Source organism: Haliotis cracherodii, unplaced genomic scaffold, assembly GCF_022045235.1.
Source record: "Haliotis cracherodii isolate W230 unplaced genomic scaffold, xgHalCrac1.p SCAF_21, whole genome shotgun sequence".
In the NCBI taxonomy this organism is placed as follows: Eukaryota; Metazoa; Mollusca; class Gastropoda; order Lepetellida; family Haliotidae; genus Haliotis; species Haliotis cracherodii.
In genome coordinates this window covers 10,800,461-10,824,973 of record NW_027266277.1, presented here as the reverse complement: position 1 = coordinate 10,824,973, position 24,513 = coordinate 10,800,461, and the positions used below count along the sequence as shown (strand labels likewise).

General features: G+C 44.1%; 1 protein-coding gene across 1 annotated transcript; it reads right to left on the bottom strand.

The window, feature by feature from the left end:
• LOC139470811 (alkaline phosphatase-like) lies at nt 1-22,228 on the bottom strand. Its single transcript, XM_071253106.1, has 11 exons — nt 22,069-22,228; nt 13,815-13,889; nt 12,658-12,878; nt 11,661-11,835; nt 10,941-11,113; nt 9,963-10,070; nt 7,237-7,333; nt 6,813-6,953; nt 5,842-6,033; nt 4,030-4,143; nt 1-2,917 (listed from the first exon to the last, which is right to left on the bottom strand). The coding sequence occupies exons 2-11, from the start codon at nt 13,870-13,872 to the stop codon at nt 2,631-2,633; spliced, it is 1,566 nt and encodes a 521-aa protein (XP_071109207.1). The 5' UTR covers nt 13,873-13,889; nt 22,069-22,228; the 3' UTR covers nt 1-2,630.
• Nucleotides 22,229-24,513: the final 2,285 nt, after the last annotated feature.

Genomic DNA, 24,513 nt, shown 5'->3' with positions numbered 1-24,513 from the left:
CAAAATAGGACAATTCCATGAATGAATGTCACAAATAGATAATAATAATGGCAAATGATGGCCATCTTGAAATATGGTTGCCATCTTAGAATTTCGTGTGGCTAACGTTCTTTCACAATATACATACAAATAGATATATATATATATATTTATGTTACGTTTCATGCCTTTATCATCATTGGAACAATTCCCCGATAATTTGCACTTTATCTGTTGCACTACTGCATTTCGAAGATCGATGAATTTGACTTGTGTTCACATTCGTGACCAACTCGTGTTATTCCGGGACAAGCCGAATAGTGACTCGTGCCCCTCTCGTGGCCATTTTTGCGAACGTGTTCCGTCTAAGCGCAAACGCGCATAGATAAAAGAATTGTCAACTCGTTGCGTAATGATTCACGTATATTCCCCATACATTATAAATATTTCAGATGCAATTTAAAGCACTCCGGGACATGCGGAATTATACAGTATGATTGAACACATTAAACTGTGTCTTGGGTATATTTTTAGATGCAAGACATCTGTATAATCAAAATTATTTCTGATGGATTCTTTGACGAACAACTTGAAGTTGTCGTATTTGTCGTATTTTCGCACATAACATTCATCGATAGGGTCTTCTTGCAGATTACGGAAAGGGGCGAGTGGTGACGAATGTTGTGTTCATGGTGACTCGTTATTTCTCGCGTATCTCCGGAAACTGGAAGAAGGCCTTCGGCTTCATCCGGAAAAAATGAGTGGTACTTGGATGATATCGAAATGACAAGATTGTCTGTGTCAACTTGACTATTCTTTCCATGAATTTATAAAGGAAATTGTGAAAATAATACGTCCATTGATTTAGGCGACAACAATGCTTAATTACTTGTCGGACATGTTTAATATGTAGTCAAACACTGTTGTGTCGAACTTTGACGTGTCGAACTTTGACGCGTCGAACTTTGACGTGTCGAACTTACGGTTGTCTCGAAGTAAAACCATGGTCCTTGCCTATTCCTTCTTTATTTATCATTTTCGGTTATGTCAAACTTCGGATAACTCGAAGATGTTACGTAGGTCCCTTAAACTTCGACACATGAAAGGAAATGAAACCAGGCATTTTTTGGGACAAGTAATTTATAAATGTTTGTCTGCCTCCGAGGTCTAGTGGTAGAGCGTCCGCCCTGAAAGCGGACGGTCCGACCCCCGGTCGCGTCATACCAAAATACGTTAAAAGATTGTACTTGTTGTTACCCTGCCTCGCGCTCGACATCAGCTCAACGAGGAATGGTCGGCTCGAGTCAGTATACTGTCTCAGTGGCGTATTCATATTAAACTGCGGCATGGAATCTCAGTGGGCTATCACTATAAAACCGACATTGGTCTGGACAAGCACAGGCACGCACGCACGCACGCACACGCATCAGCAAATCTTGTTTAAAAAGCCTTCTTTATGAATGAGAATTTGCTTTGTTCATCCCATCGACACAAATAAGTATCACAAAGCTGGTTTAAAGGGGAACTAAGGCTCCGTCAAAAAGGCAGTCCAAGCAATATTGAACCCCATCCCAGTTCGTGATGCAAATCAACCCTCAGTTGATGATGCCTCCAGATCTAGGCTATACACTGGGCCGCACATGTGTCCCTTTCAGGGGCTGTCACAAAACGTTTCTTGTCTGAATATTTGAGAATGATCCAATCTGTATGTCCCCTCCGTTCGTGCTTTATATTCCAAGGGCGCATGAAGACACTATCTACTTCTTTTATCATTGTTTTCATTTAGTAAAATGGTGAATTTAAATTCGTGTTTTGGGGGAATCGAAGCAAAAAATTAAAAATATAATTCGACCTTGAATCTACATAACCATTTTTTGAAAATAAAAAGCGATATGAAACAATAATTTATTTTCAATAACAATAATTTTATTTCCTGTAGCCCTAATCTTACCTTTCGTTGAAACGGTGTAAGTGAGTGAGTGAGCTTGGTTTAACGCTGCTTTGAACAGTATTCTAGTTATATCAAGGTGTATGGAAGGAAAGCCCGAAGTGATGCAGGTCTCAGACGTTTACCACTTTGGTGAAACCCACGAGCACGGGTATCCAGCTGACAAACCAAGAAACATAATCGGGTCGAATCGGGTTCCCTGCACAGCGAATTGCGGCGCCTTGTAGACCGGGCCACCCGGAGCCTTCAGTCGTTGATTCAAGTCACTGTGGTATGTATCTTGGACTAGCAAACAGTTGCTAGTCAATAGACGCCGCTTTAAGCAATATTCGAGCAACATCACGGCGGTACACACCAGACTGGGCTTCAAACATTGTACCAATGTAGGGAATCGAACCAGAGCCTACGGCGTGACATGCGAACGATTTAACCACTCGGCTACCCCATCGCCCAAGACAAACTCATAAACCCATGGAAAGCGTTTTTAGCCGGGAATAATAGTACTTTATTTAGCTGAATACACTCATTAGTCCCTCATGTATAATCTCATACAATAATAGAAAATAGGGTCGTCTATTCAGGCGAACTGTTATTAAATGTAATTATGGTTATGTTTTTGAACAAGTGAGAACAAACACCTTAAACCGAGCAACATGAATATTCTGAAACATCACAGTTAACAAACATGGACACCACATCAGCATCATTGACTCAGCCCTGACAACAACACAGCTAATGACAGACAGGGAACAATAGCGTAGTAATACACAATTTTCTGTCCACTTCCGTTTGCAGGTTTGACCACATCACAATGCTTCTTGTTGATCCCTACGCACGATGCGTATGCCATGACGTGCGGTATATAGTTCTGCTCGTGCACCCCATGGAACAGGTGCGCCATGGGACCGTGGGCGAATATTGCAACGTCTTCGCCTCCGTGGGTTTCATATTCCAATCCAACTGCACTTGTGAACCGGTAATCCACATCGACTGTAACAAGATCAGAGTGAGTGAGTGAGTTGGGTTTAACGCCGTTTTTAACAGTATTCCCGTTATATCACGGCGTGTCAGCTTAATGTGTGAGGAAAGCCCGAAGTGATACAGGTCACAGACGTTTACCACTACGGTGAAACCCAAGAGCACGGGTTAAAATTTTAAGTCGCGTCGGCAATATTTCACATGGAATGAAAATTGAAGGTGTATTCATGCTGGTAAGTATGTACATTGGATATGTTATTCCCATCACTCAGAATGAATGGTGAAGGTATATTCATATAGGATATATAATATGCATTACTCACAATGAAATGCTGGTGAGTATATATATATGGACATTTTATATACATCACTCAGAATGAAAGGTGAAGGTGTATTCATATAGGATATATAATATGCATTACTCACAATGAAAGGAAAGTGACTATCATTTGCATTTGCTTCAAACAAAATGACGATGTCCAGTCAAGACGATCTGATCGCTAATCAAGATCTGTATTGTAAATAAAACGGGCCTCACCCCGCGAAGTGCATCAAATCACTTGAACACCTTGATCAAAAACATGAAAAGATTTGCAAAATACCGATGCCCATTTGACGGTAAACATGCTTTGCAAATCCCGCAGTCGACTGAAGTCTGCACGTTGAAATCCATGTTGTTTACGAACCAGATGTCTAGTTAGTTATGCGATTTTGATTGGACAATGAAATGACTCGTTATTCCAGGCAAAATGTAACTCTGGAATTCCAGCCTAGTTCAGCAAGGGTGAAAACTGGACTTTTATAGTCAGTTAATTCCCTTGCCTCTGGAAGATGTCATATGATTGAATCATCTTTGATTATTAAGTGCATTATATATCCATTCGATTATGACAGACATCCTGCACTCTTTCGTCACAACGGCCTCGTTATGAGCCCGATTGGAATGCCACTATACCGTCCAATAAAAGTACTAACATGAGCGAGAGAAATTCTGTGCTATTATAGTCAGCCATAAGATGGGTCTTATGACGTTACTTCCGAAACGAAACACATGGGTCCGAAGTATTTATCTCGAGATATTATGCCCTGGACAATCGAAGATGGGGTGGAATATGTTTACTTACTTGTGTTTACCTCAGTGAGGTTTTGGCGGATCTGTGGGCCGTTCCCGTATGACAGAGTTGTATAGGGCATATTGTCCAACGCTTCTTTGTAGTTCGGCACCCGGTCCACCTTGTCTGATCAAACATATTATATTGTCATATAATGCAAAGATTACCCCAATATTAACTGCCCAGGAAGCGGACCTATGTCATTCGACAAAAACACATATTGACTCAAAGTCAGGTCTGATAATGTACAGAATTATCTTGAGTTACTACACATAAATTAAATTTTCCCCTTACCTCAGCCAATCAGATGTCTCCGTTAGTTGGAACCTCCTAACGTTATTGAAGCTAACATATTTTGATCTGATCCGTCTGCTTTTGTGTCTTTATTATATCACTACGGATGGCAGCAAGGGACGCGAACTGGGGCGTCTTAAATCACCGAGACACTAGTTCGAATCCAAGTCTGTCCCTGTGGAAAATGGAGGATTGAAATACGGATACTGACGCTCAAACTCGGTGGCGTGATAACTTACAAATACATCTTGATGATTCTACATTCGTACCGCGGTGATTCTACAGCCGCGCTGCGGTAGTACCGTCAATGTTATGCGAAATAAGTTAGTGATTTGGGTTTTTACGCCGCTTTAAACAGCATTCGACTTATGTCAAATCTGTGTGTCCCATCCGTTTGTGCTTTATTTAGCTACGCCATAAATCGCAAATAACAATGAAGAACGAAGTGTGTTTTATTTCACGATAAAACATTGTTGTTACCATGACGTCATTTCTAGAGATTTCGAACATGCGCTCGTCGTATATTGGACAACGTTATTGTTGACAGGCCACTGTCAAGTGAGTTGTTCCCCATAGCTGTAGCTAGGCAACGCAGTTTAACGCGATGGCCGAACGATCGCATCAAAAAGTGCGTGAGTGAGTGAGTTTGGTTTTACGCTGCTTTTAGCAATATTCCAGAAATATCACGGCGGAGGACACCAGAAATGGGCCTCACACATTGTACCTATCGAACCCGGGTCTTCGGCGTGACGAGCAAACGCTTTAACCACTAGGCTACCCGACCGCCCCCGCATCCAGAAGAGGGAGAGATGTGACAATCGGTATTGGGAGAAAAGGTACAGGCGATCAACGTGAGGTTTATGAGAATATGCGGGAAATACCAACTGTCCATAAGATGGACTTGTCCGGCATTGCCGAGGTTGGATTCTATTGGGGGAGTCATCATTATTTAAATACGGGTAATTTTATCATTATCCTCCAAGAGGATGTACCTAATGTTCATATTTAAGTTCGAGTTGTGGGGAAACTAAACATACATTCGACCAAGAATCTACATAACCATTTTAAAGAGTGAAAAGAAATGATACATTTCTTTTAACATTGGCCACTTCTAGTAGACCCACAAGGGCCCTTCGTTGGCTCGGAGTGAGTGAGTTCGGTTTAACGCTGCTTTGAACAGTATTCCAGTTATATCAGGGTATGTCAGTTTAATGTGGAAGGAAAGCCCGAAGTGATGCAGGACGTTAACCACTTTGGTGAAACCCACGAGCACGGGTATGGTGCTGACAAACTCAGAAACTTAATCAGGGCAAACAGGAATTCGAACCCACAGTCACATGTTGTGGTGTGCCCAAGGGACGTAACTCTCCACAGCGAATTGCACCACCTTTGCCGATTGGGCCACCCGTGCTTTAAGGTAAGTAGTTATGTACAGTAGTGTACTTAATGCATTGAAAATCATCCAATTCTCCAGTATTACCCTCACAAACAGATTGCCATTGAATATTCCAGTTGTCACGAGGCACCTACCAAGGATATTGTTGCCTCTGGATGGGTAGCCGCCGATGTTGAAGACATGGGAGTGGTCGGCAGTGACGACGACGAGTGTGTCGGAGTCACTGATGACGTCCATGGTGGCCTTGACGGCCTCGTGCAGGGCCTTCACCTCGTGCAGTGCGCGTTTGGCGTAGGTATCATGGTGGCCATGGTCAATACGGCCAGCTGAAACAGAGAGGTGGAATGAAGTGGTTTACGCTGCATTTCAGTTAATTCACGGAGTGTCAGCTTAATATGGGGGCAAAGCCGAAGTGGTTCAGGTTTACCATGCGAGCACCGTATGGCTCTGACAGATAAAGGTTCATAACCGCAGTGAAGATGATATTCCAACACACAATTAGCGGCTCCAGACGCGCCCAGGGGACGCAACTCTGCACGGCCAGTGTGACGCAACAGATCAACACAAGCCATACTTCGACACTATTGAAAATATGTCAGATATACGTAAGTGATTTGTGAAAGGTCCAAGGTACTGTCATCAACTGGACGTCACAACGAGACAGCCAATCTCATCTCCCTACTTCCAATCTTTTCACAGTCCGACATTATTGGTTATTGCGCACTGAGGAGACAGTCGCTTTCTATTTGGGTCGTACATCATCTTTAAATGGGTACAGGGGCCCTGTCGTCAAAGACACCATAATCCACAATTACATCCCCTGGGCATGTCAGAATGTTATAATCGTGGGTTCGAATCCCAGATCTGTCCTGTTTATGTGTCCAGGTTTGTCAGCACCATACCAGTGCTCATGGGTTTCACCAAAGGGGTAAACATATGAGACCTGCATCAATTCAGGTTTTCCTTCGGGTTTTGCTCCCACAACAAGCTGACACACAGAACTGATCAACTGTTCAAAACATCGTTCCACCAAACACTCACTCACTCTCTCATTAAATACGTTTTTCTTCAAAGCGTTAGGTCCACACAGACATCGTTGGCTCACCTTCTACCAAGAGAAAGAATCCTTTGTCGTTCTTTTTTAGGATCTCAATCGCTTTCTTCGTCATCTCGGCCAGAGACGGTTCCCCGTCACCAGAAGAATTGCGCTCTATATCGTACTGCATGTGGGAGGACTCGAACAGACCTGAAACGCCAGTTTAGGATGAAAGCCACAACCGGTGGAATAGAAAAAAACATAATACAACAAAAAAAAAGCAAAAAAAAAGCAACAAACAAAACAAAACATAATCGTTGTGGAAAGAGGTGGATGTAATTCTTTCAAGCAAATTAAGCAAGCCAGGGTGAGTAATAAATATTGTTTAAAATTCTCATTCAAGCCATTTGAGAAAACAACTACAAAACAGCAAAACAAACGTGCATATAAACTAACAGTTACGAAGTTCAGTACAAATCCGACGTGTGCTCACCTAGCAGGTAATCTGTTTTCGCAGGGTTTACGGAGTCGAACTGGGCCTTGTTCCACACGTACGTCGCATTCTTATCTCCCTTGCTTTTTTTCCAATCCTGCAAATAGTCCCGCATGTAACTGTGCCAAACACGTAAAAGCATTATCTGACTTCAGTTATTTCTTTTAGGGCTGGGACGAGTCCAAATTTACTACCCGGGTACCTACCCCCTATTATCTGACGCAACCCGGGTACCCACTGTAGGTCTCAACAGATAAGTACAAAATATCCGATTAGGATTTTTTTTTACCATAGCCCTGGCAAAACGTATTTAGATACATGTATAAAGCAATGTGACTAACGTTGCTAACCACGGGTCCGGGTAGTCCTGCGGGTACCCATGTCCTACTCAGTACCCACCCGACCCGGGTACCCGAGTTACCCGTCCCAGCCCTAATTCCTTTCCAATATGGGGGCACGGATGGCCTCGTCTGCTTACTCTCTGTGCAGAGTTGCGTCCCTTGGGCACGTCAGAAACCTATGATCGTGTGTTCGAATCCCAGTTTCGCCCTAATTATGTTTCTATGCTTGTCAGCACCATGCCCATGCTCGTGGGTTTCATCATAGTCGTGAACGTCCTAGACCTGCATCACCTCGGGATTTCTGGTGTGTTGAAAAAATAGATTTGTGATATTTCCAATTTAAAAAAAAATTGTTTTGATTTCCTCTAGCGCTTCGTCATAATTCGTTGAAGTTTGAACTTTTGCTTATCCAATCCACAGTATATGGTTTGTTTTTGTAACATTTTACTTTTTGTCTTGTAGGGCCGAACAAAAAAAGGACTTCTTTTCATATTTGTTTCACATTTCTCTTTTTTTTTCTTTTTTTAAGTTTTAGGATTCCTGAACCATGTCTGGTCTGACCGCACAACAAAGATTCTCTCTTGGCCTATACTGAAGGCCCAAGACCGAGGTCCACACAACCCCTTTCACACTTCCTGTCACTGGGAATACTGAAAATCTACATTGTGGGAATGAAAATATACTTATCGAGCTAGTATTTCAGATTCCAGGGCCCTGTTCCACAAAGCGATCTTTGTGCTACGACAGTTGTAAGTCTATGTTAAAGTTTGGGAGTTACGATCGACTTAGCGCTAAGATCGCTTTGTGGAACGGGGCCCAGGAGTCGAGGAGTTCACATTACAAGTCCTAATAAGGATCTTGTTATTATACAAGAGTGGGTTAGAATGATCTAGTATAGGGGGAAAGGTGGTTGACCAATGATACAGGGGAAAATGAGTAGAACTGTGACGTAGGTACCGGTATAAAAAGGGGCAAAAGCCCCGAGATGGGAGAGCGGCTGGGGAGACTACATCTGGACTGGTACTCCGTTCTCGGCTTGTTGTCACGAGCATTTCGACTGAGACTGAAGTTTTGCGGCCGAAGTCTCGTATTCATGTGACAAATAGAGTGGATTGACCGGCAACACAAAGTGGGAATAAAAGCTGTTAACAAAGATCACTCTTTGTGCTTGTTGGAGTAACTACGGTAATAGATCCAAGCCCCTCGGGTACTGACATTGTACCTCTCGCACATCCCAGACTGTCAGCCGTAGTTCAGGTGAAGTGGTACACGAATTGCTACCTTCCGATTGCGCAACGCAACAATTACCGTCCATTAACGACCTAATTACCTGGGACACCAGTGAGTTATTTCCCATAGATGTAGCTGGGCAACGCAGATAAACGCGATGGCTGAACGATCGAGATTTAGCGATCATAATTTGGAGAAAAGGTACAGGTGATCGACGTATTGTGAAAATATGCGGAAAATACCCACCTGTGCATAAAATGGACTTCTCCGACATTGCCGAGGTCGTATTCTATTGAGTGAGTCATCATCATTTAAATATGGGTAAATATTTTTAAAGCTTGTACACTTTATCATCATCCTTAAAGAGGCTGTACATGATGTTGATATCTCATATAAGAAAAGCACTTCTCGTTGTCGTTGTTTATCGTACAATAAAACATTGCGGGGAGAATATGCCACTCGTGGTTTATTTCTTAAATATCCCACTCTGCTGAGAGTGGGTGAATGAGTGGGGTTTTACGCCGCTTTTAGCTATCTTCCACCTGCATCACGGCGTACATCGGGGCCGGCAGACTCAGTCCACTAACATGTACCGTAAAAGACATAATAAGCGCCCTGGGCGCTCTCAAAATTAGAAATAGGGGGCTCTTATTAGAATATTATTTTGGTGAAAAACAACAGAGTTGAAAGATCGTAAATTTCGTGGTTTATGCTGACAGCCTGAAATGTTTATGTACGACAGATATATTTTTCCAGAATTTAATTGCCCATAATTAAGGGCGCATATAACAAACGTATTATGCGCGAATAAATAGTCTTGTGTACATTTATCAATCGGAAGGGGTGCTAATTGAGATTGTTCAGTATATTAGCAAATATCGCCGTTGGCGCTTATTAGAGCGGGGCGCTTATTACGTCGAATACGGGCATATAAAGTAATTTTCGTGTGTATTCTTTCACGCACCGTTCACTAAATAACACCTTCATAAAGATGGCTTTTGAAAAACAACCAAGGGGGTGTGAATACCGGGTTTGTTTCTGATCAAGGTGTATTCCATGTGTAAAATCAACATTAGCCCGAAACGTTCGTAAAATCGCAAACGTCAGCAGCGCACAGAGTGTCGGGAACCAGTCTCATGCCATGGCGATTCTTACATTAATCAGGTCACGTCCATCAGCTCTATGTTTGGGGTCGATCTCTCCAGTTTCCGGGTCTGTCTGGTTGTTGAGAAGAAAGTAGCGGCGTCCCCCTCCCATCACCACCTGGAAGACAGAGTGAGTGAGTGAGTGAGTGAGTGCCACACATGTTACGGTAAGCATTACATAGGAAGTAATGGGATTCTAAATGTACTGTATAATTAGACCTTGTGTTATTTCATAACTCGTTTCCCAACAGGATGCAATCTTGAACATATTAAAAAAGGTATATTATTTTGACGTGACACCTGTCCATAGGACGTCGTGTCAGGAAAACTTTCAGACAATCGGCGTCGAGGTTTCTAAATTCCCGGTACGAGCGAGCGAATCATTCAGAGCACATTATCTGATTTCTGTATCGGGAAGTTCAGAATGAAAATAATAGTGGCCGCGCTATTATACTGTTGTGGATATTTCATACACCCTGTCATTTCTGGGAACCATCTCTCACACATACAGAGAGGCGCTCACGCACGCACACCACACCACACACACGCCCAAACCGCACACACACACAACACACCATGCCACACGCCCACACACACAACACGCCCACACCACACATACACCACATTCTCATACGTACACCACTCACACACACAACACGCCCACATCCATACCATACACACAACACGCCCACACACACCATACACACACATCACGCCCCCACCCCCACCACCTCCCACATACACACCACACACACACAACACGTACACACACAACTGACGTGACCTGAGGGTTGAGGGTTTGTTAACACTTAATTTAACACACACACACACACACACACACACACACACACACACACACACACACACACACTCACACACACACACACACACACACACACACACACACACACACACACACACACACACACACACACACACACACTCACACACACACACACACGGGTGTTGTATACAGGATGTTGTTTACCTGAAGGTCAAGGTTATCTACAAGCTGTTGAGCAATGTCCTTGCACTTCCCTGTGACGTTACTCTTGGTGGTGTCTGCGTCCCCCTCCCAGTCTCTCTCGGCCGAGTGGGCGTATCCGGCTGCGGGGGTGGCGTGTGTCACACGGGCAGTGGTCACGATGCCGGCTGCCTTTCCTGAAAGATGTACATTAAACTGTCATTTCTCATTGACGAATTAGGGCGATGGGTTACCTTGAGGTTGAAGCGTTGGTCGAAACGCCGAAGACCCGGGTTCGATTCCTTACATGGGTACAATGTGTGAAGCTCATGTCTGGTGTTCCCCGCCGTGATATTGCTGGAATATTGCTAAAAGCGGCGTAAACCCACACTCACACATTGACGAATAATATGTGAGAGCCTTGGCTGTTAACAGAAATGACGTCAACACGGATTATTTCGAAAATAACAAACCAGTGCCTGAATGTCATATATTACCCATGGTTTTCAATACATATACAGTGAACCCTTTTAATCCGGAAACCTTGTCTCCCTGACAGTTGATGCTGTAAACATCTAGATGTATAAGAGGCTGATCTTTAACACTGCCCAGGTGTGAGATGTAAGTTATTAATTCTCTATGACGGTTAAGATTGTTCTGGATATGATAATGATCTTTGGTGGGCCAGCATCAGTTATAAATGCCAGAAGATTAAAAAGTGCAGCGGAAGATCTTCAAGCATACCTTCATCCAGAGACCACTTGAGGATAGATTCGACCTTCCCAGCATCCTGTGCATCACAGTCTTCTCTCGCCACACTCTCGCTGACCCCGAGAGTTCCCAAGTTGGCCTTGACCCCACACAAGAAAGCCGTGGCTGTTCCTGCAGAGTCAGCTGTTTGACGATCGACGTTATATGTCTGAAAACAGAGCGTCGGGTGTGATGGGTTTGTGACCGGCGTTTTTATGTTTGTTTGAGTATGTTTAAACGCCGCACTCAGCAAGATTCCAGCTATATGACGGTGGTCTGTAAATAATCAAATCTGGACCAGACATTCCAGTGATTGATATTGTGATGTCTATGCCGTTGGGGTACGCTGGCACACAACACACCAAGTCCCCGACCCTGACCACCCGACCCACTTAGTCGCCTCTGACGTCCACAATACACTGCTGGGGACCGGGGACCGATTCTCACCCGAGGTCTGTGACCTGTGACCTGCGAAAGAGCCACCCTGACAGGACACGATGGCGCGCAGTCGTCACACATTCTGTCCTCACGATCCTCATTATATTTGATCCAACGGCAAGCAAGGGCTACTGGGATATATTCTGCGCCGGAATCTCGACGGGGGCACCAATAACTCTCAAAGTGATGCACAGCAAAGGCTGGTACTGAGGCCTCAATTGTCATTAATAATTATCCAAGGCCGCGTTTATACGAAAACACGACGAATAATATCGAAAGTACCTTATTGTGAACCCCTTTTTCCAATAACCTTCAATACGGATCCGGGAACTAAAATTTCACAAATAGAATTAATATTTTCAGAAAGGTTGTTTTTTTCTAAATTCCTGCCCAGACTGTGGACTTACTTCAGTGTAGGAGAAGTTTGTTTGTACCGTAAATACTTGTTCGTTCATTCACCAAACCGACAATTTATGTTTCTTATTTCTTTTAATTAGTTTTAATCCATATACGAAGTAATTAAATAGATATATCGGACAATAATTTTACAAACTTTAGACAGGGCCACATTGGAGAACTTCTCAAAAGACAGAACCGTCTCCTCCCCTGTGTTCCCTTCAGTCTGGCCCGTGTATATCCGCCCTGCCGTCACAGTGGACACGCCCATCCCATCACCCAGGAAGAAGATGACGTTCTTGGCAACGTTGGTGTTCGGCTTCATTTGGAGGGACTCCATCAGCGTCTTCTGCGCCATCGTCACCCATTCTTCCCCATCTGACCAATAAAATAATTGTTATTTTTATTTCCGAGACAATCATTCATTGCAAACAGTGTAGTTCTAGAACGAATGTTGTTTAACACCGCAGTGAAAAACATTCTAGTTTCATCACGAAGGTATGTAAATAATACAGCCTGGTCCAGATCCGTGGTTGATAGCATGAACAAAGGTCCCTGAAGTCGGCGTATGCTAAGACGCAATCGGTCCGATCCAACACTATAATCACCAGATCCTTGTTTCTCCTGACGCCTATGTCAAGCATGGCGTGGTGAGGACCTATTATATCCCGGAACGAACGTTCACGGGGTGTCCCTTCTGAGCACAACAAGCCGATGGGGTAGTCTAGTGGTTGAAGCGCTCACTCGTCACGCCAAAGGTCCGTGTTCGATTAACACATGAGTACAACGTGTGAAGACTATTTCTGGGGTCTCCAGCAATGATATTGTAGAAAGTGGCCTAAAATCCAACTCACTCCCTCACTCATTTTCTTTTCAAATTCGACATCAAACTGTTGAACTGCTCCCTATGTATTGTACCTTCATGGGGCCTCGTATATTTTACTTGGTTTAGGAGACCGACCGATAAAATAACCACTTGAATCAAGTTTGAACAAGGTGAAATGGAAAACATACAAGATTTTATCATCGCTGTGTGTAAAATATAGTGGATAATAAATATACAAATCTTTATTCTAACAAAAAACAACAACAATAAATTATCCTTCAGTGTCTTGCGATGATAAAACTTTTTTCATTTATTAATAGCAATACTTATCTGAAAGTTGAAAATTATGAATGTTTTTTACCACCTACATTGAATTACTGTCAAATCGTATGTGAACCAACTAAACAATATTAAACGCCTGAAGCCTACAGCAATGCAATATATTTTCTGCGTTAACATAAATAATTATGCAAATGTCCCCGACTTACCGGCTGACGTCAAAGATAGGACTGCACACACCATCAACACAAGGGCCTCGACCCGCATCCTGGTGGAGATAGGTTCTGTGAAGAACAAAGTGTGTAGTGTGTTGGTTTGGGGTTTATAGTTCATGTTTGCAGAAGGATTGGTTTGTTTGTTTGTCGGCGATTATGTTTTAGGTAAGGCCAAAACAAATGGATTATCTATGTGTGGGGCGGCCGGTAGCCTAGTGATTAAAGCGTTCGCTCGAAACGCCGAAGACCCGGGTTCGATTCCCGACATGGATACAATGTGTGACGCCCATTTCTGGCGTCCCCCGCCGTGATATTGCTGGAATTTTGCTAAAAGCGGCATAAAACCATACTCACTCACTCGTCTGTGGTTGTCTCACGTTTGTGACACTTATGGTGAAATGATTAATGAAGGATTAATGATTAATGAGGGATTAGTTGAGACAACATCGACCTTAATGACTAAAACATGCTACTCAATGTCGGGAAATCCTGCAAAGAGATAGTCTGTCGTGGCAGCCATACCTAAAATCAGATCAGAATTCTGTGAGCATTTAGGGACACTAGTCACACTACAGTTGGGATTCTGCACCCAAAGTGTCAGCTAAATTGGCCGTCTGGTTTCAGAGGAGATGTCGAAAATACATTAACACTAACAAAACAAAAATCCAACTATGTCACAAATACGTGATATAATTATGTTATTTCGCATACTACATTCCAAATAATATTATGCATACAAAAATGACAGAGTAATTGGCAAAAATGACATTTTCAATATGGCTGTCGTGGCGGCCATGTTTAACGTATACGTAATATATGTTATTTCGCATACTACATGTTTGCGGCATGCCAAATAATATCATGCATGCAGAAATGACAGAGTAATTGGCAAAAATGACATTTTCAATAAGACTGTCGTGGCGGCCATGTTTAAAATGAGATCGGAAGTTTATTGGTCATTCAGAGACACCATTGCTGGGATAATTCATGCCAAGTTTCAGTTTTATGGGCCTAGTAGTTTCCAAGGAGATGTCGGAAAAGTAAAGTTATCAACAGCCAGACCGCGGACAACGCACAATAGCAAAAGCTCACTCGACTTTCAGCCAGGTGAGTTAAAATGAACTATTATGACTCATACATTTCTGCTTAGTAATCAAAATGTTATTAAAACTGTTTTGCGCACTAATTCAACTGCACATTGCAGGAAATAAAATGTTCATGTTAAATTGACGTGCATAGACAGCAGCATCATTACACTGTTATAGGTGAAGTGCAATGACTCCAGCTATTGCACGGCATCAAACCGCGTCATCTTTTTTTGTTCTATTTATTAAAGGGGCACGGGTGGCCCAGTCGTCTAAGGCGCCGCAATACGCTGTGCAGAGTTGCGTCCCATGGTCAAGCCAGAAACCTATGATTGTGGGTTCGAATCCCGGTTCGCCTCGATTATGTTTCTTGGTTTGCTAGAACCATACCCGTGCTCGTGGGTTTCACCGAAGTGGTAAACGTCTGAAACCTGCATTACTTCGGGCTTTCCTCCCACATTAAGCTGGCACACCGCGATATATAATTCTGGAATACTGTTAAAAGCGGCGTTAAACCCAACGCACTCACTCACTCATGGAAGGAGAGTCATGTCATGTAGGAGGAGAGTCATGTCATGAAGGAGGAGATTCATGTCATGTAGGAGGAGAATCATATCATGTAGGAGGAGAGTCATGTCATGAAGGAGGAGAGTCATGTCATGTAGGAGGAGAGTCATGTCATGAAGGAGGAGAGTCATGTCATGTAGGAGGAGAGTCATGTCATGAAGGAGGAGATTCATGTCATGTAGGAGGAGAATCATATCATGTAGGAGGAGAGTCATGTCATGTAGGAGGAGAATCATGTCATATAGGAGAGTCATGTCATGTAGGAAAGTCATGTCATTTAGGAATGTCATGTCATGAAGGAGGAGTATCATGTGATACTCCTCCGGCGGAGGGTCATGTGATGTAGGAGGAGAGTCATGTCATGTAGGCGGAGGGTCATGCAGGAGGAGAGTTGTGTCATGTAGGAGGAGAGTCATACAGGAGGAGAGTCATGTAGGCGGAAGTCCTGTCATGTAGGAGGAGAGTCATGTCATGTAGGAGGAGAGTCATGTCATGTAGGAGGAGAGTCATGTAGGAGGAGTGTCATGTCATGTAGGAGGAGAGTCATGTCATGTAGGAGGAGAGTCATGTCATGTAGGAGGAGAGTCATGTCATGTAGGAGGAGAGTCATGTCATGTAGGAGGAGAGTCATGTAGGAGGAGAGTCATGTCATGTAGGAGGAAAGTCATGTCATGTAGGAGGAGAGTCATGTCATGTAGGAGGAGAGTCATGTAGGTGGAGAATCATGTCATGTAGCAGGTGAGTCCCGTCATGTAGTCGAGAGTGATGTCATGTAGGAGGAGAGTCATGTCATGCAGGAGGAGAGTCATGTCATGTAGGGGGAGAATCATGTCATGAAGGAGGAGGGTCCTGTCATGTAGGAGGAGAGTCATGTCATATAGGAGGAGAGTCATGCAGGAGGAGTGTCATGTCATGTAGGAGGAGAGTCTTGTTATGTTGGAGGAGAGACCTGTTATGTCATGTACGAGGAGAGTCATGTCATATCATGTAAGAGAAGAGTCAGGTCAGGTAGGAGGAGAGTCATGTCATGTTGGAGGAGAGTCTTGTTATATTGGAGGAGAGACCTGTCATGTCATGTAGGGGGAGAATCATGTCATAGGGCGGAGGGTCATGCAGGAGGAGAGTCATGCCATGTAGGAGAAGAGTCATGTATTAGGAGGGTCCTGTCATGTATTAGGAGAGTCATGTCATGTAGGCGGAGGGTCATGTAGGAGAGTCGTGCAGGAGGAGAGTCATGCAGGAGGAGTGTCATGTCATGTAGGAGGAGAGTCATGTCATGTAGGAGGAGAGTCATGTAGGAGAGTCGGGCAGGAGGAGAGTCATATCATGTTGGAAGAGTCATGCCACGTAGTCGGAGGGTCCTCTCATGTTGGAGGAGAGTCATGTGTTGTTGGAGGAGATTCATGTAGGAGGAGAGTCATGTTAGGGGAGAGTCTTGTTATGTAGACATGTAGTTATGAGGAGAGACATGTTATGTCATGTAGGAGGAGAGTCATGTCATGTAAGGTCATGTAGAAGGAGAGTCTTGTCATGTTGGAAGAGAGTGTTGTTATGTTGAAGGAGAGACCTGTCATGTCATTTAGGAGGAGAGCCATGTTATGTCATATAAGAGAAGAGTCATGTCATGTAGGAGGAGTGTCATTTCATGTTGGGGGAGAGTCTTGTTATGTTGGAGGAGAGACCTGTCATGTCATGTAGGAGGAGAGTCATGTCATGTCATGTAAGAGAAGAGTCAAGTCATGTAGGAGGAGAGTCATTTCATGTAGGAGGAGAGTCATGTCACATAGGAGGAGAGTCATGTCATATAGGAGGAGAGTCATGTCATATAGGAGGAGGGCCCTGTCATGTAGGCGGAGGGTCCTGTCATGTAGGAGGAGGGTCCTGTCATATAGGCGGAGGGCCCTGTCATGTAGGCGGAGGGTCCTGTCATATAGCAGGAGAGTCATGTCATGTAGCTGGAGAGTCATGTCATGTAGGCAGAGGGTCCTGTCATGTAGGAGGAGGGTCCTATCATGCAGGAGGAGAGTCCTGTCATGTAGGAGGAGGGTCATGTCATGTAGGAGGAGGGTCCTGTCATGTAGGAGGAGAGTCATGTCATGTAGGAGGAGAGTCATGTCATGTAGGAGGAGAGTCATGTAGGAGGAGTGTCATGTCATGTAGGAGGAGAGTCATGTCATGTAGGAGGAGAGTCATGCAGGAGGAGTGTCATGTCATTTAGGAGTAGAGTCATGTCATGTAGGAGGAGAGTCATGTAGGAGAGTCATGCAGGAGGAGTGTCATGTCATTTAGGAGGAGAGTCATGTCATGTAGGAGGAGAGTCATGTAGGAGGAGTGTCATGTCATGTAGGAGGAGAGTCATGTAGGAGGAGTGTCATGTCATGTAGGAGGAGAGTCATGTAGGAGGAGTGTCATGTCATTTAGGAGGAGTGTCATGTCATGTAGGAGGAGAGTCATGTAGGAGGAGTGTCATGTCATGTAGGAGGAGAGTCATGTCATGTAGGAGGAGAGTCATGTCATGTAGGAGGAGAGTCATGCAGGAGGAGTGTCATGTCATGTAGGAGTAGAGTCATGTCATGTAGGAGGAGAGTCATGTAGGAGAGTCATGCAGGAGGAGTGTCATGTCATTTAGGAGGAGAGTCATATCATGTAGGAGGAGAGTCATGTCATGTAGGAGGAGAGTCATGTCATGTAGGAGGAGAGTCATGTCATGTAGGAGGAGAGTCATATAGGAGGAGAGTCATGTCATGTAGGAGGAGTGTCATGTCATTTAGGAGGAGAGTCATATCATGTAAGAGAAGAGTCATGTCATGTAGGAGGAGAGTCATGTCATGTAGGAGGAGAGTCCTGTCATGTAGGAGGAGAGTCATGTCATGTAGGAGGAGAGTCATGTCATGCAGGAGGAGTGTCATGTCATGTAGGAGGAGAGTCATGTCATGTAGGAGGAGAGTCATGTCATGTAGGAGGAGTGTCATGTCATGTAGGAGGAGAGTCATGTCATGTAGGAGGAGAGTCATGCAGGAGGAGAGTCATGCAGGAGGAGTGTCATATCATGTAGGAGGAGAGTCATGCAGGAGGAGTGTCATGTCATGTAGGAGGAGAGTCATGTAGGAGAGTCATGCAGGAGGAGTGTCATGTCATTTAGGAGGAGAGTCATGTCATGTAGGAGGAGAGTCATGTCATGTAGGAGGAGAGTCATATAGGAGGAGAGTCATGTCATGTAGGAGGAGAGTCATGTCATGTAGGAGGAGAGTCATGTCATGTAGGAGGAGAGTCATGTCATGTAGGAGGAGAGTCATGCAGGAGGAGTGTCATATCATGTAGGAGGAGAGTCATGTCATGTAGGAGGAGAGTCATGTCATGTAGGAGGAGAGTCATGTCATGTAGGAGGAGATTCATGTCATGTAGGAGGAGAGTCATGTCATATAGGAGGAGAGTCATGGCATATAGGAGTAGAGTCATGCAGGAGGAGTGTCATGTCATGTAGGAGTAGAGTCATATCATGTAAGAGGAGAGTCATATCATGTAGGAGGAGAGTCCTGTCATGTAGGAGGAGAGTCCTGTCATGTAGGAGGAGAGTCATGTGTTGTTGGAGGAGATTCATGTAGGAGGAGAGTCATGTCATATAGGAGGAGAGTCGTGTCATGTAAGAGGAGAGTCATGTAATGTAAGAGAAGAATTCTGTCATGTAGGGGGAGAGTCATATCATGTAGGACGAGAGTCATATCATGTAGGAGGAGAGTCATGGCATATAGGAGGAGAATCATGGCATATAGGAGGCGTTATGTCATGTAAGAGGAGAGTCCTGTCATGTAGGAGGAGAGCCATGGCATATAGGAGGCGTTATGTCATGTTGGAGGAGAGTCATGGCATATAGGAGGCGTTATGTCATATAGGAGGAGAGTCATGGCATGTAGGAGGAGAGCCATGGCATATAGGAGGCGTTATGTCATGTTGGAGGAGAGTCATGTGTTTTTGGAGGAGATTCATGTAGGAGGAGAGTCATGTTAGGGGAGAGTCTTGTTATGTAGACATGTAGTTATGAGGAGAGACCTGTCATGTCATGTAGGAGGAGAGTCATGTTAGGGGAGAGTCTTGTTATGTAGACATGTAGTTATGAGGAGAGACCTGTCATGTCATGTAGGAGGAGAGTCATGTCATGCTGGAGGAGAGTCTTGTTATGTTGGAGGAGAGACCTGTCATGTCATGTAGGAGGAGAGTCATGTCATGTCATATAAGAGAAGAGTCAGGTCAGGTAGGAGGAGTGTCATTTCATGTTGGGGGAGAGTCTTGTTATGTTGGAGGAGAGACCTGTCATGTCATTTAGGAGGAGAGTCATGTCATGTCATATAAGAGAAGAGTCATGTCATGTAGGAGGAGTGTCATTTCATGTTGGGGGAGAGTCTTGTTATGTTGGAGGAGAGATCTGTCATGTCATGTAGGAGGAGAGTCATGTCATCTCATGTAAGAGAAGAGTCAGGTCAGGTAGGAGGAGAGTCATTTCATGTTGGGGGAGAGTCTTGTTATGTTGGAGGAGAGACCTGTCACGTCATTTAGGAGGAGAGTCATGTCATGTCATATAAGAGAAGAGTCAGGTCAGGTAGGAGGAGTGTCATTTCATGTTGGAGGAGTGTCATGTCATGTTGGAGGAGAGTCATGTCATGTAGGAGGAGAGTCATGCAGGAGGAGTGTCATGTCATGTAGGAGGAGAGTCATGTCATGTAGGAGGAGAGTCATGTCATGTAGGAGGAGAGTCATGTAGGAGGAGTGTCATGTCATGTTGGAGGAGAGTCATGTCATGTAGGAGGAGAGTCGTGTCATGTAAGAGGAGAGTCATGTAATGTAAGAGAAGAATTCTGTCATGTAGGGGGAGAGTCATATAATGTAGGACGAGAGTCATATCATGTAGGAGGAGAGTCATGGCATATAGGAGGAGAATCATGGCATATAGGAGGCGTTATGTCATGTAAGAGGAGAGTCCTGTCATGTAGGAGGAGAGCCATGGCATATAGGAGGCGTTATGTCATGTAGGAGGAGAGTCATGGCATATAGGAGGCGTTATGTCATATAGGAGGAGAGTCATGGCATGTAGGAGGAGAGCCATGGCATATAGGAGGCGTTATGTCATGTAGGAGGAGAGTCATGGCATGTAGGAGGAGAGCCATGACATATAGGAGGAGAGTCATGGCATATAGGAGGCGTTATGTCATGTAGGAGGAGAGTCATGGCATGTAGGAGGAGCGTCATATCATATGAGGAGAGTCATGTAGGAGGAGAGTCGTGTCATGCAAGAAGAGGAACATGGCAATTTTCGGGTGATCTTGTCATGTAGGAGAAGCATCATTATTTCTGACGTGGTAAATTCTATGCAGTATTTCATCATTAGTTTACCATGTATTTGTTTGGTTATGATGATAATGAACAAGGGCTACACACGTTAAGTCGTAAGTAAAACGAGGATCGGATGGTCACAATGCAGGACCAGGTTGGTTTGATGGTCACCTTGTGGATTGGTACCCGGATTCCATCCAAGATACTTCAACACCCAACTGATACCCCGCGCCTCGCTTTCACGCCGATGTTTTCATCACAATCTTGTTCGAAGATCGACTTATCACTTATAGAACATCAGATTGACCCAAATAACTACGGTGTTATTTATTATAATTATAATGTGAAGGAAAGAGATTATATTTGTTCACCAGAGGGATCGAAGAGATACGAAGCAAGGGTTACAAAATGTGTATATAATCTCAGTAATAAATTCTTCGGATCTGACAGATTATAAGAACCACATGTCCCTCAGACTGATAGCGCCTGGGTCATCCCCACGCTTCAAGACCCTGCTGTAATTACTCACGGGCAAAACACATGGACGACAGGCGGTTAGCAATAACAGTTGGCTCTCAAGGCGCCAGAGCATAAATTAAATAAAAACACTCGCCCTCATTCCCCGCTCGACCCTTCACAGTTCTAACACCCCTTTCTCATCCCCATTCTATCTCCAGAAGACGTCACGTTTCTTTATGAAATTATCAGTATTTAACCTAATACGTAATTTTATTGCTGGGGATGTATGTTAGTTTACGTTAACAGAAGCCAGGAAATAAATTTAAAAACATGAGACGCGTTTAAGCATAACACGGCTACAATTCATTCTGTCATTTATCGTGACAATGCAATTTCGTTCTTGTTGATAAATGATAACGACTCTGAATTAACATACTGTCCTGATCCATAAGGTTAGATGATTCTATAGTGGAAGCCTCGAGTAAGAAGGAGCCCCCAGTCTTTTTCCTAGAGGTTAAAAGGTGTTGAGTGCAGGTTAAGGCGAAGGAGGGGTGAGAATGAATTGAATGTTTTTTACAACATGCTCTGATGTATGTGAGATAGACAAGGTAACCGCAACCGTCTGACTCTCTCAATCTGTGTCGATGACTTGGTCTTCAACCTGCAAGCTCCTGACATGTTTTAGACAAGTACTTGCAAGCACACGTTGACCTGGGTTGGACACATGTTCAGCGCATACGTGCAAGCATTTAATGAGAGTGTGTCACACAGTGGGAGAAAGACGGGGGAATGAAAATACAGAGACTTACCTGGACGGATGACTAGAATTAATGAACCAAGCAGCCCCTGGAATAATCCAAACCCCTTTGTCAGATATTCCCTCGGCACAGAGAGGCAGAACCGACACGGACAGGCGAGGGAGGTTTCTACCTCACACCGGGGATGTCCAACCTTTTCTACAGGCAATCTGCAGCTTCAGTGAGATAGACGATGTGAGCTATGACATAAATTGCAACATCGCGTTGTGTGATGTGAACGGTATGCTGTACACGCAAGTCACATTCTCTCAGGACCCGTGAAGATCCGGTCTAGAATAGGTCTTCAGCAACACATGCTTGTCGTAAAAGGCGACTATGCTTGTCGTAAGAGGCGACTAACGGGATTGGGTGGTCAGGCTCGCTGACTTGGTTGAGGCACGTCATCGATCCCAATTACGTGGATCGATACTCATGATGTCAATCACTTGATTGTCTTGTCCAGACTCGATTATTTACAGACCGCCGTCATATAGCTGGAATATTGCTGAGTGCGGCGTTAAACAACAAACAAACAAACAAAGATTCTCTCAGGGGAATATACAATACAGATGTCAGTTTGCATTCACATTCACACTACTGCTTCATCCCACTGGGTACCCATGTTGATAATCTCCAGCTGTAGGGCTATCTAACTTCAATTAGGACTCAATTTACAGAGTTGCGACCCTTTGCCGTGCCAGGATCCGATATTCGTGTGTTCAAGTCCAATTTTCTTCCGACTCTGATCTTTGTTTTATCCTCACAGTACCCGTGCTCGTTTGTTTCACGTATGGAAACGTTTACACCTTGAATCATGGGGTAGATATATCTACAATAAATTTAAAGTCAGTGTTAAACCCAACTCGCTCACTAACCTATACATCTATTCATTTAACATTCAAATCCGGATGTGACGGGGCGATTGAAAGGCTTGTGTTTAAAGTGATCGATCGTTAAGACAAAGATCGGGGTTCGATTCCTCCACACGGATATAGTGTGCACGTCCATTTTAAGTGTCAGCCTCGTGTGATTGCGGAATATTGCAAAAAGCATCAAAACCGCAACACACACATTCCCTGTCCGAATACGGTCAAGTCATCTTCAAAATCAGTTCCTTCCACCGAAGTTAGTTATTCAACGGAGCAATTGCTTTAAATACAACTCTGAAACGTTGTTGACTTCATTAACATAGCCTGTCTCTATATCCGTCTACATTTTGTTCGAAGAACGGTATCAATTAGGGGCAAACTGCATTAAATACCACCTGGGAGAAATGGAGTTGACGTATTCACGACATTTTGTATTGGTATGTTTGTTGTTTAACGGCGCTCTCATCAATAATCCAGCTATGTGACGCCGGTCTGTAAATAATCGAATCTGGACCATCTAGCAAACTGATATTATGAACTGCGATTCACTCTGTCGGATAACATGATTTCAAGCAAGTCACCAAGACTGACTAAACGAACCTTTCAGACGCCTTTTACTACCACAATAGGTTGCTTGGGATCGGGATCCTATGGGGTATCCAGAGTTTACTTTATATACTGAAAAAGAAAGCTTGTGTTTACTTACAATTCTAACAACGATTCATAAACGTGTTAAATTGACGTCAATTTCTGATAAACAGGATGTTATCCAAGACAGCCTTGGGGAGACGCACGGTGTATACAGTAGACGGCAGCCTGAGTGATCTAGGTCCTAACCCCGTTTTCATTATTTTTCAACTACTAAAGCCTCTGAAAAGACAAGGCTGGTGCGCAACAGGTGCGTGGGGCGATTTATTTCGCCGCACTCAGAATATTCCAGTTATATGACGGCGATCTGTAAATCATCGAGTCTGAACCAGACAATCCAGTGATTGTTATCATGACCATCGATTCATGCAATTGGGATACGATGAAATGCATCATCAACCAAGTCTGACCACCCGATCCCGTTAGTCGCCTCTTACGACAAGCGTATTCGCCTTTTATAGTAGGCATGGTTTGCTGAAGACCTATTTGAACCCGGATCTTTACGGGTCGCGTGAGGAGAGGTGAAATGGGGATTAACGTTGCGTTAAAGATTATTTCAATCAATTAGTGACGTGCATGTACGTGTGGTTGTGTGGTTGCTTGTACTAGCCCGGGCTTATGCTGGTTCTAAGAGCTTGCTCACTGAGCTACCTTGCCGCAGTTTAACAATGATACCCTATTCAGACACAGTCATTCTAATGACTACGAACCAGACAGTGGTTGTTCTGGTCCCCTAATGCCGAGCGCCAGGAAGGGTACGAGTACAGATATATCTTTAAAGTCTTTTGGTATGAAGCGACCAAAGGATAGAACCATAAACCTTCCACTCTGCAAGCAAACGCCGGGGAACTAGATCAGTTCGAAGTGAAGACGTTGACTGCCGAGAATTCTAATACTTACATGAAGTGGCATATGAACTGTTTTGATGAAACCAGGAAGC